Consider the following 13,867-nt stretch of genomic DNA (forward strand, 5'->3'; position numbering starts at 1 on the left):
TCTTTGTTTCTGAAGTTTAGAGCAAAAAGTTTTCTGACCTCTGATGAAACTTGCTTCGAAATGAAGGAATATCATCTTTAAAATGTGCCATTTCTCCACAGGCCCACTTGGGTCTAAGTTAATTTCCAAATACAGTAAGAAAGTAAATGGTTGAGAATCTTTGTTCTAAGTAGTACATGTGGCAGAATTGATAAACTTGGTCTGCCTTAAAGGAGACAGAAACTTTGCTAACCAGAATGACATTTTTTAAAAAGTGGCAAAGATAAGAGCAAGGAAAAATACATGTGAATTATCTGAACTGAAGTACATTTTATTTAATTTTTCTATAAAATATTAAAGTTAGTGGGAAATAATCTGATAAAATAACCTATCAAACTGTCCCAAGAAGATAAAGGACTTATTTTCCAAAAGAAACTAAAAATCAAAGAACTAGGCCTAATATTTTGCACTGACTGTTCATAACAAACATGTGTTAGTGTCACGAACTCCAGTAAATTATCACTTCCAATCTGGTTTTGCAGCCTCTCTGAGGAAAAGAGAAGATACTTATGGTTTTATCGCTTCTACTGCAACAATGAAAACTGCTCCCTTCCTTTGGTCTTGGGAAGTGCCCCTGGATGGGATGAAAGAACTGTTTCAGAAATGCATACCATTTTAAGAAGATGGAAATTCTCTCACCCTTTGGAGGCACTTGGACTTTTGACTTCCAGGTAAGAATTGTGTGACAGGTATGATATTACTAACGTGAAAATTTTGAAGAGAAAAACTGTAAGTCTCTATTCAATACCAATTCTGTTTATTTCCAATTTCAGTAGCTGTGGATATTAAATTTAGATAAATGTAAGCTGTGAATATAAATTTGAAACAAATCTAAACTATAATTCTGTCTTCTAAACTAAACTTGAAATAAAATTAATGGCCAGAGTTTCTTAAACGGGGAGTCTAGTTGCTCTTAGAGAAATAACAACCAAAAAATATTGAATAGGGAAAAATAAACTTCTCTACTTGCCCCTCTCTCAAAACAAAAGAGTCCTTAAAAATTGAGACAGTATCTTTTACTATTGAAATATGCAAAGCCGGGAAAAATATCCTGTTTATAGTAGATGTCCAGTTAGTAAGACAATGATAATAACAAAATGGAAAAAAAAAAAAAAAAACCTATCCCTTGTGTACTCTCTGTATCTTCCCTAGAATAAAATGCATGGTGGTTGAGAATCCGGTGGATAATGATGTCATCGTCTACTTAAGAGGAAGCATGTGGGAACAAGTGTGATGTCTGGTTCTGGCTTGGGGAAGCAGCTCTTACTTGGCTTCTGCTTCACATTCAAAGCCAAGAAGAGATATTTTAAGTCTGTCTTCATGGCATCAGCACTGATGCCATGAAGAAAGTCTGCAATCTCTAGAGTCAGACAAGAATTGTGACACTCAGTTCTGTTCTGAATTCTCTCTCAAGATCCTGATGAAGGAGAAAGGAGGGAAAGAAAGTGACACAAAGGGCTTTTCAAACAATTTATTTTGGTTTATTTTAAAATTCATGGCTTTTATAAAACTTCTAGCATGTGAAAGGAGGAGAAAGAAATTTTTTTCTATTATTCGTAGGAGTTACTAGAAGCTTCCTCTCAATCTTCCAAGTTCAAAATTTAAAAATTATCTTAAAATTCTGTTTTTTGTGCCTTGTACATTGAATATTTCTGTTTTCTGATGTCTTTCATCGATTACTGTGCACCCATATACCCACCTTCCTTGATAAATGATAGAACATAGATAGATACATAGATAGAGTTTGTCTTTTAGTTGAGCTTGCAGCTTTCCCCCTTTTTATAAGGCTTCTTCTACATGGACCTCCTTTGACCTCACTAAGGAAAACTGACCACATCTTCCTACTACGGTGCTTTGTTTCTTTATGAATGACATTATACTGCAATGTTTTACACACAACATGTGAAACATGTAATTTACCCACATTAGAATGAGAGCTAGTTAAACCCAAATAGTTCATCATAGTGTTTCTGTTTCCCACAAGCTTAATAATACCTGAGACATAGTAATTACTCAATATTTAATCAATCACTCTCAAAAATTCATTATGACTATTTATACCTTATTTTAAAATAATATTTAAACTATATTATTTGAAGGAATCATCAATTACCTTTGTTTCTTACATCTCCTTATACAGTTGAATTAATTAATGAAATAATTACATAAGAAAATCAATTAACAATTGGTTTCATTGGAACTGACTTCCCTGGTGGCTTAGACGGTAAAGCATCTTGCTTACAATGTGGGAGACCTGGGTTTGATCCCTGGGTTGGGAAGATACTCTGGAGAAGGAAATGGCAACCCACTCCAGTACTCTTGCCTGGAAAATCCCATGGACAGAGGAGCCTGGTAGGCTACAGTCCATGGGGTCCCAAAGAGTTGGACACAACTGAGCGACTTCACTTTCTTTCATTGGAATTACTTACAGTTCATACTTATATTTCAAGAAATTTCTGGAAGAAATGAGTTCCCATTTTCACCTTACTCTTAACCTCTTTTTCTGATTTAGATAAGAGTAGCCAACATCTAAAAAAAGTTTTTTTTAATTCTAATTGTTTTTTAGCTCAAGTAAGACTTAGAAAAGTAGCAGTTATTGTTTTGTCATTCCTGAACTGATTAGCTCACAGAAAATTGGTTCAAAATGTAAAGATTAAAAAAAAGTGTGAAGGTAACAATTCACAGAATAAGAGAAGATATTAGCAAATCCTATATCTTAATAAAGGAATTTAATTCAGAATATATACTCATGACTCAATAACCAGAAAATAAATAACCTAATTTTAAAAAAAATAGTCAGAGGGTCTAACATTTCCTCAAAGAAAATATAGAAATGTCCAATAAGCATGTGGAAAGATGCTCAGCATCATTAATCACTAGGGAAATATAAATGAAAACCACATTGAGATATCACTTGACACTAACTAAGATGGCTATAATCAGAAAGACAATTACCTTTGGCAAGGATGTGAAGAAATTGGAAATCTCATATATTGCCCATGGGAATGTAAAACGGGGCAGCCAGTTTGGAAACCAGTTAGTCAGTTTCTTAAATACTAAACATCAAGTTAACATATGACCCAACCATTCCACTCTTGGGTAAATACTCAAGATAAATGAAAAATAGGCAGTTCTATTTCCAGTTTTTTAAGGAATCTCCACACTGTTCTCCATAGTGGCTGTACTAGTTTGCATTCCCACCAACAGTGTAAGAGGGTTCCCTTTTCTCCACACCCTCTCCAGCATTTATTGGAGTATTACTCAGCCATTAAGAAGAATACATTTGAATCAGTTCTAATGAGGTGGATGAAACTGGAGCCTATTATACAGAGTGAAGTAAGCCAGAAAGAAAAACACCAATACAGTATACTAATGCATATATATGGAATTTAGAAAGATGATAACAATAACCCTGTATAAGAGACAGCAAAAGAGACACTGATGTATAGAACAGTCTTTTGGACTCTGTGGGAGAGAGAGAGAGTGGGATGATTTGGGAGAATGACACTGAAACATGTATAATATCATATATGAAACAAGTTGCCAGTCCAGGTTCGATGCACGATACTGGATGCTTGGGGCTGGTGCACTGGGACGACCCAGGGGGATGGTAACAGGCAGGGAGGAGGGAGGAGGGAGGAGGGAGGAGGGAGGAGGGTTCAGGATGGGGAACACGTGTATATCTGTGGCAGATTCATGTTGATATATGGCAAAACCAATACAATATTGTAAAGTTAAAAATTAAAAAAAAATTAAAAATATGTTCCCTCAAAAATTTCTCCATGGATGTTCAGACCAGCATTATTTACAATAGCCAAAAAGTAAAAACAACTCAAATGACCATCAAATAATGAATGGATAGATAAAATGTGGTCTGTCCATGCAATGTTAGAGTATTCAATAATAATAAGTGAATATTAATATATGTTACAACATGAATGAACCTTGAAAACACGTTAAGCGAACAAAGCTAGTCACAAAAGACCACATGTTTTATGATGCCCAGAGATAGGCAAATGGTTGGAGACGGAAAGTAGATCAGTGATCACCTAGGGCCAGAGGAGTTTGGGGCAATGTAGAGAATGAGAGCCAGTTGTTATGAGGTTTCTTTTGTGGTTATGATTCAGTAACTCTAGGAGGAAGCTAAAAGCCATTAAATGGTACACTAAGTGAATTGTATGGTATTTGTTACATCTCTATGAAACTGTTAAAAATACTTACAGAATGATTGTAAAGGCAAAACTATTAATATGACTCTCTATATCACTAAAGCCTAGTTTTTTTATGGGATAACTTTTTTAAGTTTCTAAAGCATTAATTATGGCCTTTTTTTTTGGATAGCTTATTGTTCCATTAAAATGTACTTTGGTCTATTTTAAAGACATTTAAATGTATTAACTAATATTTTCTTGTAAAGTTCATGGAATACTTTTTACAAAAATCTTGGTCAGCATGAAGCCTGCTTAGTTTTCTTGCTTATAGATAAAGAGGATTCACTAGATGTACTTCTATATTCTCTGATTGCTGATAACTAAGCTTCTCTACCTGAAGAGATGTTGAACATCTATTTGATTCTCTTAATGTTTTAAGTATAAAGTTTAGGTTTTCGTTTAGTGCTCCCTTAGTACTGCCTCACTTTATTATCTATAATAACTCTATAAAACAAATACTTTTATTATCCCAGTTTTACCTTTGAGGGAACTGAGGCTTACAAGGGTTAAATTGCCCAAATGGCACTTGTAAATTAAGGAGCTAGAGTTAAATCCAGAGATTTGGAGCTTGCCATCCTCACCCTATAATTCACACCATTCTTACGTAAATACATGCTGTTTATGTACTAAATATGTAAATAAAACTATCCTACAGTAGTTTGATTATAGTAAATAGCAGTACTTTCCCTTGGATGTTTCCACTTCACTGTGTAATTTCTTTTTTTCTGAATAATCAGAGGTTTAGATGTTATGAGGACTGGTTTCAGAATAGAGTGGGGTTTAGAAAGCATCATTCAAGGAACTTAGTAGAAACTTGATTTATTTGCACATTGAACAGTTCCTTATCATGCATCTATAAAGGTCACTGAAAAGGTTGGAATGTTTCCACTGTACTCATCCTCCGACTCCCACTCTCAGTTTAACAGAACTGTTAAAAAACTTGAGGACAGGCTGTTTCGAGAAATGAACCTTTCAACTTCTCTAAATGCAAAAGCTGACTTCTCTGAGAACAAACAGTATGTGCTAACAAGTAAGTTGTCAGAGTGAGTTCTTCAGAGGTCTATATTTTGTCTCCGTTGAATAATCTATTTTTTTCCAGTGGCTTAACCTCCTGAGAACTGGCGTGCTCCATTTCTAGCTCAGATAATTTTTAATATTGCCGATTACTTAATCCTGTTTGAAGATTCACCACCTCCTGCTGGCTTCTTTTTAGCAAGAAACATGTTGAGATTTGATTTAGCTCTTGCGGGCCATAGGGTGTTCATATTTCCACAGCTGAGTGTTAACAGCGTGTTCACCAGGTCCTGATACTTCCGTTAGAGAAGGCAGTGTTGTCAGAATACCAGAGACCAAGGGCTAAGGTCTGTAGTTCTTGGCAGATGGTTGCTATTTTCTTGAACCCTGGTGCACAGACACAACTATTCAACTACTAATAATAAGCAGAAATTACCCAAGGAATTAGAAGGCAGTTCAAAGAAAGCATTCATTTAAAAATAGCAACTCTGAATTAGCATCAGAGGATTACGTCAGAAGCTTAAATAAAAATTTGACAAGGTACTAGAACTTCCCATCCTACATGAAGTGAAATTATTGTTTTGCAGAAACAAGAGCAATACTTAATAGGCAGTGCCTTAGCTTTGAAAATCAGTTTCCCTGGAAAAATGTCCTACAAAAATGTTTGCATCAAACCACTGTATTCTTTATTGTAGAGATTAATGTACTAAAGTCATTCTTAACTACCATTGTAAGCAGGCCAAAGAGAATATGGAAAAGGTAGACAGCTATAACTTCCACATTTGACTAAACAATCAACTAATAGATGATGATGTATTCTTTCCATTTATTTTTTGAGCAAAAATATGTATATATGGAAACTGGCACACAATGAATCAAAGAAGCAGAATAGGACACAGCAACTGTGTTTAAAGAACATACACTTCAGAGGGAAAGACTCAAACTGAAGATCACCATACAATGTTCTCCAGGCTATAATCATAGTGTTGAGTGCTATATGCCCCCAAGAAAGAGAGAGGCAGATTCTCTCAGAGAATGTAAGAAAAGGTTTGGAAAGGAATTGAATTCTGACTTGAAACATTCATGGGCATTTCCTGAGTGGAGAAGTGAGGAAATGGAATTCCAGAAAGAAAGACTAGATGGTCAAAGTTATGGAAGTTCAGAGAATAATGAGAGATTTACTATAATATTATAAAGGAATGGTACTAGGAGACAAAGTTGAAAAGGTTGGTTCAGTTTAGATCATTTGGGGCTCTATAAGTCAGGCAATTGCTCATAACTAACTTTATGGCAGCCCATGGAATCTTAAAAATGGGACTCCCGCAGTCTGATTTATTTTGTACAAGGATAATTCTGTGCATTAATGTAAAGTGTGGACTGTAAAAAAGAATAACAGCAAGGATATTAGATGCAGGTATAGAAATAGTCTACTTGAAAAGTGGTCTGGGCCTGCTTTAAGCATCAGTAGAAATTTACAGAGCAGACTGGAGAAACATTTCAGAGGAAAGTGAACAAGAGAGCAAATAAGGAAGACTTTGAACTTTTTGATTTAGGTAAATGATAGATAATTACATTGTTAACCAAGACAAGAGTTTTGGATGAAAGAGCAAATTTGGGTATTGAAGTTGGATGCCATCTTCAAGGCCTCAAAGAGGAAATGGAGAAAAATAATTTGTGCCTCTTGGAATAAGATTGATCGTAAAGGCGAGAAGATCACTAAAGTTGAAGGAGGTAAGAGAAAGATTTTGATGTTTGGACTTCTTATGTTTGTTTAAATAAAAAAGCTCCAAGCATGTTTACAAACTGAGATGATAGATGCATGAAGGGAAGGAAGCTCAGAAAACAGGGATGGGTGAAGAGAAAAAATGAGATGACCCCAACACCCAACAGACTGGACCAAAAATGAAAATAGAGCTGTTATCAAGGAAAGAGAGTAACTTGTTCCTCTCAGTTGGGAGGGAAGGGAATATATGAATAGAATTATAGGTAACTATGGATACGGAGAAAGGAGTACAACAAGGCTGTATATTGCTACCCTGTTTATTTAACTTATATTCAGAGCACATTATGCAAAATGCTGGACTAGATGAGTTACAAGCAGGAATCAATTGCAGGGAGAAATATCAACAACGATATGCAGATGATACCACTCTAATGGCTGAAAGCAAAGACGAACTAAAAAGATTCTTGATGAAGGTGAAAGAGGAGAGTGAAAAGGCTGGCTTAAAACTCAGTATTAAAAAAAATTATGATCATGGCATCTGGTCTCATCACTTCATGGCAAATAGAAGGGGAAAAGGTGGAAGCAGTGACAGATTTTCTCTTCTTGGGCTCTAAAATCACTGCAGATGGTGACTGCAACCATAAAAGCAGAAGACGATTGTTTCTTGAAAGGAAAGCTATGACAAATCTAGACAGTGTATTAAAAAGCAAAGACATCATTTTGCTGACAAAGGTCCATATAGTCAAAGCTTTGGTCTTTCCAGTAGTCATGTGTGGATATGAGAGTTGGACCATAAAGAAGGCAGAACACTGAAAAATTAATGCTTTCAAACTGTGGTGCTGGAGAAGACTCTTGAGAGTACCTTGGACAGTAAAGAAATAAAACCAGTCAATCCTAAAGGAAGTAAACCATGAATACTCATTGGAAGGACTGATGCTGAAGCTGAAGCTCCAATGCTTTAGCCACACGATGAAAAGAGCCAACTCATTAGAAAAGACCCTAATGCTGGGAAAGATTGAAGGCAGAAGGAGAAGAGGGCAATGGAGGATGAGATGGTTGGATGGCATCACTGATTCAGTGGACATGAACTTGGGCAAACTCTGGGAAATGGTGAAGGACAGGGAGGCCTGGCGTCCATGGTGTCTCACATGAAGAGAGAGTCAAAGTGATATACTGAGAATGAAAAACTTAGAATTGTATAAACCAAAGACATGAATCTTACCTTTGTGCATTTTTGAAGAGTTTATGGAGTTGCTTCCAAATTTCACAGTTGACAACACAAGCTTTGAAATCAGGCATTTCTGTCTCTGTCACTTATTACATGAATCACTTCAGTAAAGTTTTTTTTTTCTTCTTTTTTTTAGTTTTATTTATTTACTTTACAATATTGTATTGATTTTGCCATACATTGACATGAATATGCCATGGGTGTACATGTGTTCTCCATCCTGAAACCCCTCCCACCTCCTGCCAATGGGAGTAATAAGTATCATGCATTGTACCTTACAGGATAAAGTACTTATGAGAACTTTCAATAAATGCTACCAGTCAGTCTTGTCAACATCATCTTCTTCCTGGTATCTATATTTTTAAGAGTGTTTAGAGTTCACAGATTTTTTTCAATGCTAAATTGTAAATATCATAAAGTCATGGGAACAATTTCGTTTCTAGTAAGCTTCACTAAGCTTAAATTCACTTGTCAAAACGTATATGGTAAAAGAGCAAATTTATATTTGAAAATTGAATAGTGACTTATAGATTAATTATTAAGCACTTTCAAAATATTATATGATTGACCTACAAAACAGTCTCTTTAATATTGTTACCATCATGTACAGTTTCCCCCACTTTATGGATTTCCACTTTATAGATGAAGAAATTGATATCCAGTTTGTTTATTCATTCACTCAGTAGATACTTACTGATGGCCTGTTCATGTTAGACACTTCTTTAGGCCCTGAAGCTGGCATGTTAAGCAAAAAGAAACATAGTCCTGCCTTTATGGAGTTGTAGTCCACTGGAAGTGGGGAGAAATAGGCCCCTTACCAAATTATAAATGTAAAATAACAGGTGTCATAACAGCTCTGAGAGAAGTACATGGTTCCATGATAACATAAAATGAAGGACCCAAATCTTTCTCCAGAGTGGGAAAAGTCTTCCCTGAGGAAGTTTTATGTTTGATTGCATATCTAAGATGAGTGAAAATGAACTGGTGAAAGGGGAAATAAGAGAAGAGCTCCATGGGAAGACGGGAGCTAGGAAATGCAGAAACTGCATTTAGAAAGTGAGAAGAGAGCCTACTGTGAGCAAGAATTCCTTGGAAGAAATGGAGTAGCCATCATAATCAACAAAACAGTCTGAAATGCAGTACTTGGATGCAATCTCAAAAATGACAGAATGATCTCTATTCATTTCCAAGGCAAACCATTCAATATCACAGTAACCCAAATCTGTGCCCCAAACAGAAATGCTGAAGAAGCTGAAGTTGAATGGTTCTATTAAGACCTACAAGACCTTCTAGAACTAACACCCAAAGGGTTGTCCTTTTCATTATAGGGGACTGGAATGCAAAAGTAGGAAGTCAAGAAATACCTGGAGTAACAGGCAAATTTGGCCTTTGAGTACAGAATGAAGCAGGGCAAAGGCTAATAGAGTTTTGCCAAAAGAACGCACTGGTCATAGTAAACACCCCCTTCCAAAAACACAAGAGAACACTCTACACATGGACATCACCAAATGGTCAATACCAAAATCAGATCGATTATATTCTTTGCAGCCTAAGCTGGAGGAGCTCTATACAGTCAGCAAAAATAAGACTGGGAGGTGACTGTGGCAAAGAACATAAACTCCTTATTGCCAAATTCAGACTTAAATTGAAGAAAGTAGGAAAACCACTAGACCATTCAGGTATGACCTAAATGAAATCCCGTATGATTATTCAGTGGAAGTGATAAATAAATTCAAGGGATTAGATCTGATAGGGTTCCTGAAGAAGAAGGCAGGGATCAAGACCATCCCCCAAAAAAAGAAATGTAAAAAGGCAAAATGGTTGTCTGAGGAGGCCTTACAAATAGCTGTGAAAAGAAGAGAAGCCAAAAGCAAAGGAGAAAAGGAAAGATATACCCATTTGAATGCAGAGTTCCAAAGAATAGCAAGGAGAGATAAGAAAGCCTTCCTCAGGGATCATTGCAAAGAAATAGAGGAAAACAATAGAATGGGAAAGACTACAGGTCTCTTCAAGAAAATTAGAGATACCAAGGGAACATTTCATGCAAAGATGGGCTCAATGAAGGACAGAAATGGTATGGACCTAACAGAAGCAGAATATATTAAGAAGACATGGCAAGAATACACAGAAGAACTCTACAAAAAAGATCTTCATGACCCAGATAATCATGATGGCATGATCACTCACCTAGAGCCAGAAATCCTGGATTGTGAAGTCAAATGGGCCTTAGGAAGCATCACTACAAACAAAGCTAATGGAGGTGGTGGAATCCCAGTTGAGTTTTTTCAAGTCCTAAAAGATGATGCTCTGAAAGTGCTGCATTCCATATACCAGCAAATTTGGAAAACTCAGCAGTGGCCACAGGACTGGAAAAGGTCAGTTTTAATTTCAATCCCAAATAAAGGCAATGCCAAAGAATGCTTAAATTACTGCACAATTACATTCATCTCACACGTAACCCACTCTAGTATTCTTGCCTAGAGAATCCCATGGACAGAGGAGCTTGGTGGGCTGCTGTCCATATGGTCGCACAGAGTCAGACACAACTGAAGCAACTAAGCATGCATGCATTGGAGAAGGAAATGGCAGCCCACTCCAGTATTCTTGCCTAGAGAATCCCAGGGACAGAGGAGCCTGGTGGGCTGCTGTCTATGGGGTCACACAGAGTCAGACACCACTGAAGTGTTAGCAGCAGCAGCAGCATACGCTAATAAAGTAATGCTCAAAATTCTCCAAGCCAGGCTTCCACAGAACGTGAACCAAGAACTTCCAGGTGTACAAGCTAGATTTAGAAAAGGCAGAGGAACCAGAGATCAAATTGCCAACATCTGTTGGATCATCAAAAAGCAAGAGAGTTCCAGAAAAACATCTATTTCTGCTTTATTGACTATGCTAGAGCCTTGAACTGTGTTGATCACAATAAACTGTGGAAAAATCTGAAAGAGATGGGAATTCCAGGCCACCTGATCTGCCTCTTGAGAAATCTGTATGCAGGTCAGGCAGCAACAGTAAGAGTAAGACATGGAACAATAGACTGGTTCCAAATAGGGAACGGTGTACTTCAAGGCTGTATATTGTCACCCCGCTTATTTAACTTATATGCCGAGTACGTCACAAGAAATGCCAGGCTGGATGAAGCACAAGCTGGAATCAAGATTGCCAGGAGAAATATCAATAACCTCAGATATGCAGATGACACCACTCTTATGGCAGAAAATGAAGCAAAACTAAAGAACCTCTTGAAATGAAAGAGGAGAATGAAAAGTTGGCTTAAAACTCGACATTCAGAAAATCCAGTCCCATCACTTCATGGCAAATAGATGGGGAAACAGTGGAAACAAGAGATACTTTATTTTGGGGGGGCTCCAAAATCACTGCAGATGGTGACTTCAGCCATGAAATTAAGAGATGCTTGCTCTTTTGAGGAAAAATTATGACCAAGCTAGACAGTATATTAAAAAGCAGAGACATTACTTTGCCAACAAGGGTCCATCGAGTGAAAGCTATGGTTTTTCCAGTTATCATGTATGGATGTGAGATTTGGACTATAAGGAAAGCTGAGTGCCGAAGAACTGATGCTTTTAAAATGTGGTGTTGGAGAAGACTCTCGAGTCCCTTGGACAGCAAGGAGATCCAACCAGTCTGTCCTAAAGGAAATCAGTCCTGAATATTCATTGGAAGGACTGATGTTTAAGCTGAAACTCCAATACTTTGGACACCTGATGTGAAGAACTGACTCATTGGAAAAGACACTGATGCTGAGAAAGATTGAAGGTGGGAGGAGAAGGGGACAACAGAGGATGATATGGTTGGATGGCATCACCGACTCAATGGACATGAGTTTGAATAAACTCTGGGAGTTGATGATGGACAGGGAAGCCTGGCATCCTGCAGTTCATGGGGTCACAAAGAGTCGGACAGGACCGAGTGACTGAACTGTACTGAAGAGAGCTAGTGTGCCTGTAGTCCAAGGGAGGAATGTGTGATGAAAAGATACCTTCATATGGAACTAGATCATGTTAAGGTCTTCTAAACAGGGCCATGTTAAGCAACTTCATCTTTATTCTGATAGCAACATGAAGGCATGAATGGTTCTCAGTGACAGAAAATTTTGAATTGATTTGCATCTTTCAGGGAGAAGGCAATGGCATCCCACTCCAGTACTTTTGCCTGGAAAATCCCATGGATGGAGGAGCCTGGTGGGCTACAGTCCATGGGGTCGCTAGAGTCAGACAGGACTGAGCGACTTCACTTTCACTTTTCACTTTCATGCATCGGAGAAGGAAATGGCAACCCACTCCAGTGTTCTTGCCTGGAGAATCCCAGGGACGGGGAATCCTGGTGGGCTGCCGTCTCTGGGGTCGCACAGAGTCGGACACGACTGAAGCGACTTAGCAGCAGCAGCATCTTTCAGAGATTACTCTGGTTTCTGAGTGAAGCATGGATTTGGTGAAAGAAGCATAAGTAGATGAGAGAAGATGAGATAAGTTATGGAAGTAGTCCAAGGATCAGAGAATGGCAAGTCAGCCTTAGAAGGTGGTGTTGGTGGTGGTTGTTTCGTTGTTCAGTCTTGTCTGACTCTTTATGAAACCATAGATTGTAGCCCGCCAAGGTCCTGTGTCTATGGGGTTCTCCAGGCAAGAATACTGAAGTGGGTTACCATTCTGTTCTCCAGGGGATCTTCCCTACCTAGGGATCAAAGCCATGTTGCAGGCAGATTCTTTATTGCTGAGCCACCAGGGAAGCCCTAGAAGGTGAGTGGTAATGCAATGAAATGAAGAAAATCAGAACATTTAGACATAAAAATGACAGGACTGAATGGGAAGGAGTAGTGAAAAAGAAGAGTACCGAGGATTACTCCCAGGTCTCTGTCTTTCGTAACTAAGGGGATAAAAGTAACATTCCCTAAGATGGGGCACACTGGGAGACACATAACCAATAGAAGAACAAGAACTATGCAGTTTAGACTTTGCATGTTGGCTTTGAGGTGTGCTTGAGATGACCAAAGGTGTTCAAGAAAGGTATCTAAGCTGCAGACCCCAACATGGAAGTCATCAAGTGAAGGATGGGAATTAAGTCAAGGGTGCAAATAAATTTGTTTAGGGAGAGGTCTTAAAAAAGGAACCCTTCATGTTTATTTATTTTTAGAACCCTTCATATTTAGACTCAAAATCCCTTATTCTTTTTTTCCCCCACAAGATAATGAATAACTTTATTCTCAATGAGTATTTTTTGGTTATACTTTGGAACTGTAAGTACATATTATTTTTTTTTTTTAGTCAGATGCCTATTGACTAGAATTATAAAACTCTGAGAACTTTTAAATACTTTTTATTGGAGTATAGTTGCTTTATGATATTGTGTTAGTTTCTGCTGTACAGCAAAGTGAAATCAGCTATATGTATACCTATGTCCCCTCTTTTTTCGATTTCCCTCTCATTAGGTGATGACAGAGCACTTGTTATAATTCCCTGTGCTATACAGTAGGTTCTCATTAGTTATTTACTTTATACATGCTAGTGTATATATGTCAGTCTCCCAATTCATCCCACTCCCCTTCCCTCCATGGTGTCTGTATGTCCATTCTCAGAAAGAGAAACATATCATAGATATCTTAAGTAATTAATTAATACCATGACTATATGGCTTACC

The 13,867-nt window shown here is 37.6% G+C and overlaps 1 protein-coding gene across 8 annotated transcripts in view; it reads left to right on the forward strand.

Annotated features, from left to right (window-relative positions):
* The window catches only part of PIK3C2G (phosphatidylinositol-4-phosphate 3-kinase catalytic subunit type 2 gamma), a 504,349-nt gene that overhangs the window by 183,926 nt on the left and 306,556 nt on the right, over positions 1-13,867 (forward strand). For all 8 annotated transcript variants that reach the window (XM_044941205.2, XM_044941209.2, XM_044941210.2 and 5 more), the window contains one exon: positions 522-710. In XM_044941205.2, coding sequence (XP_044797140.2) covers positions 522-710 — 189 coding nt within the window. The remainder of the gene's footprint in view (positions 1-521; positions 711-13,867) is intronic.

Source organism: Bubalus bubalis, chromosome 4 (genome assembly GCF_019923935.1).
Source record: "Bubalus bubalis isolate 160015118507 breed Murrah chromosome 4, NDDB_SH_1, whole genome shotgun sequence".
NCBI classification, from domain to species: domain Eukaryota; kingdom Metazoa; phylum Chordata; class Mammalia; order Artiodactyla; family Bovidae; genus Bubalus; species Bubalus bubalis.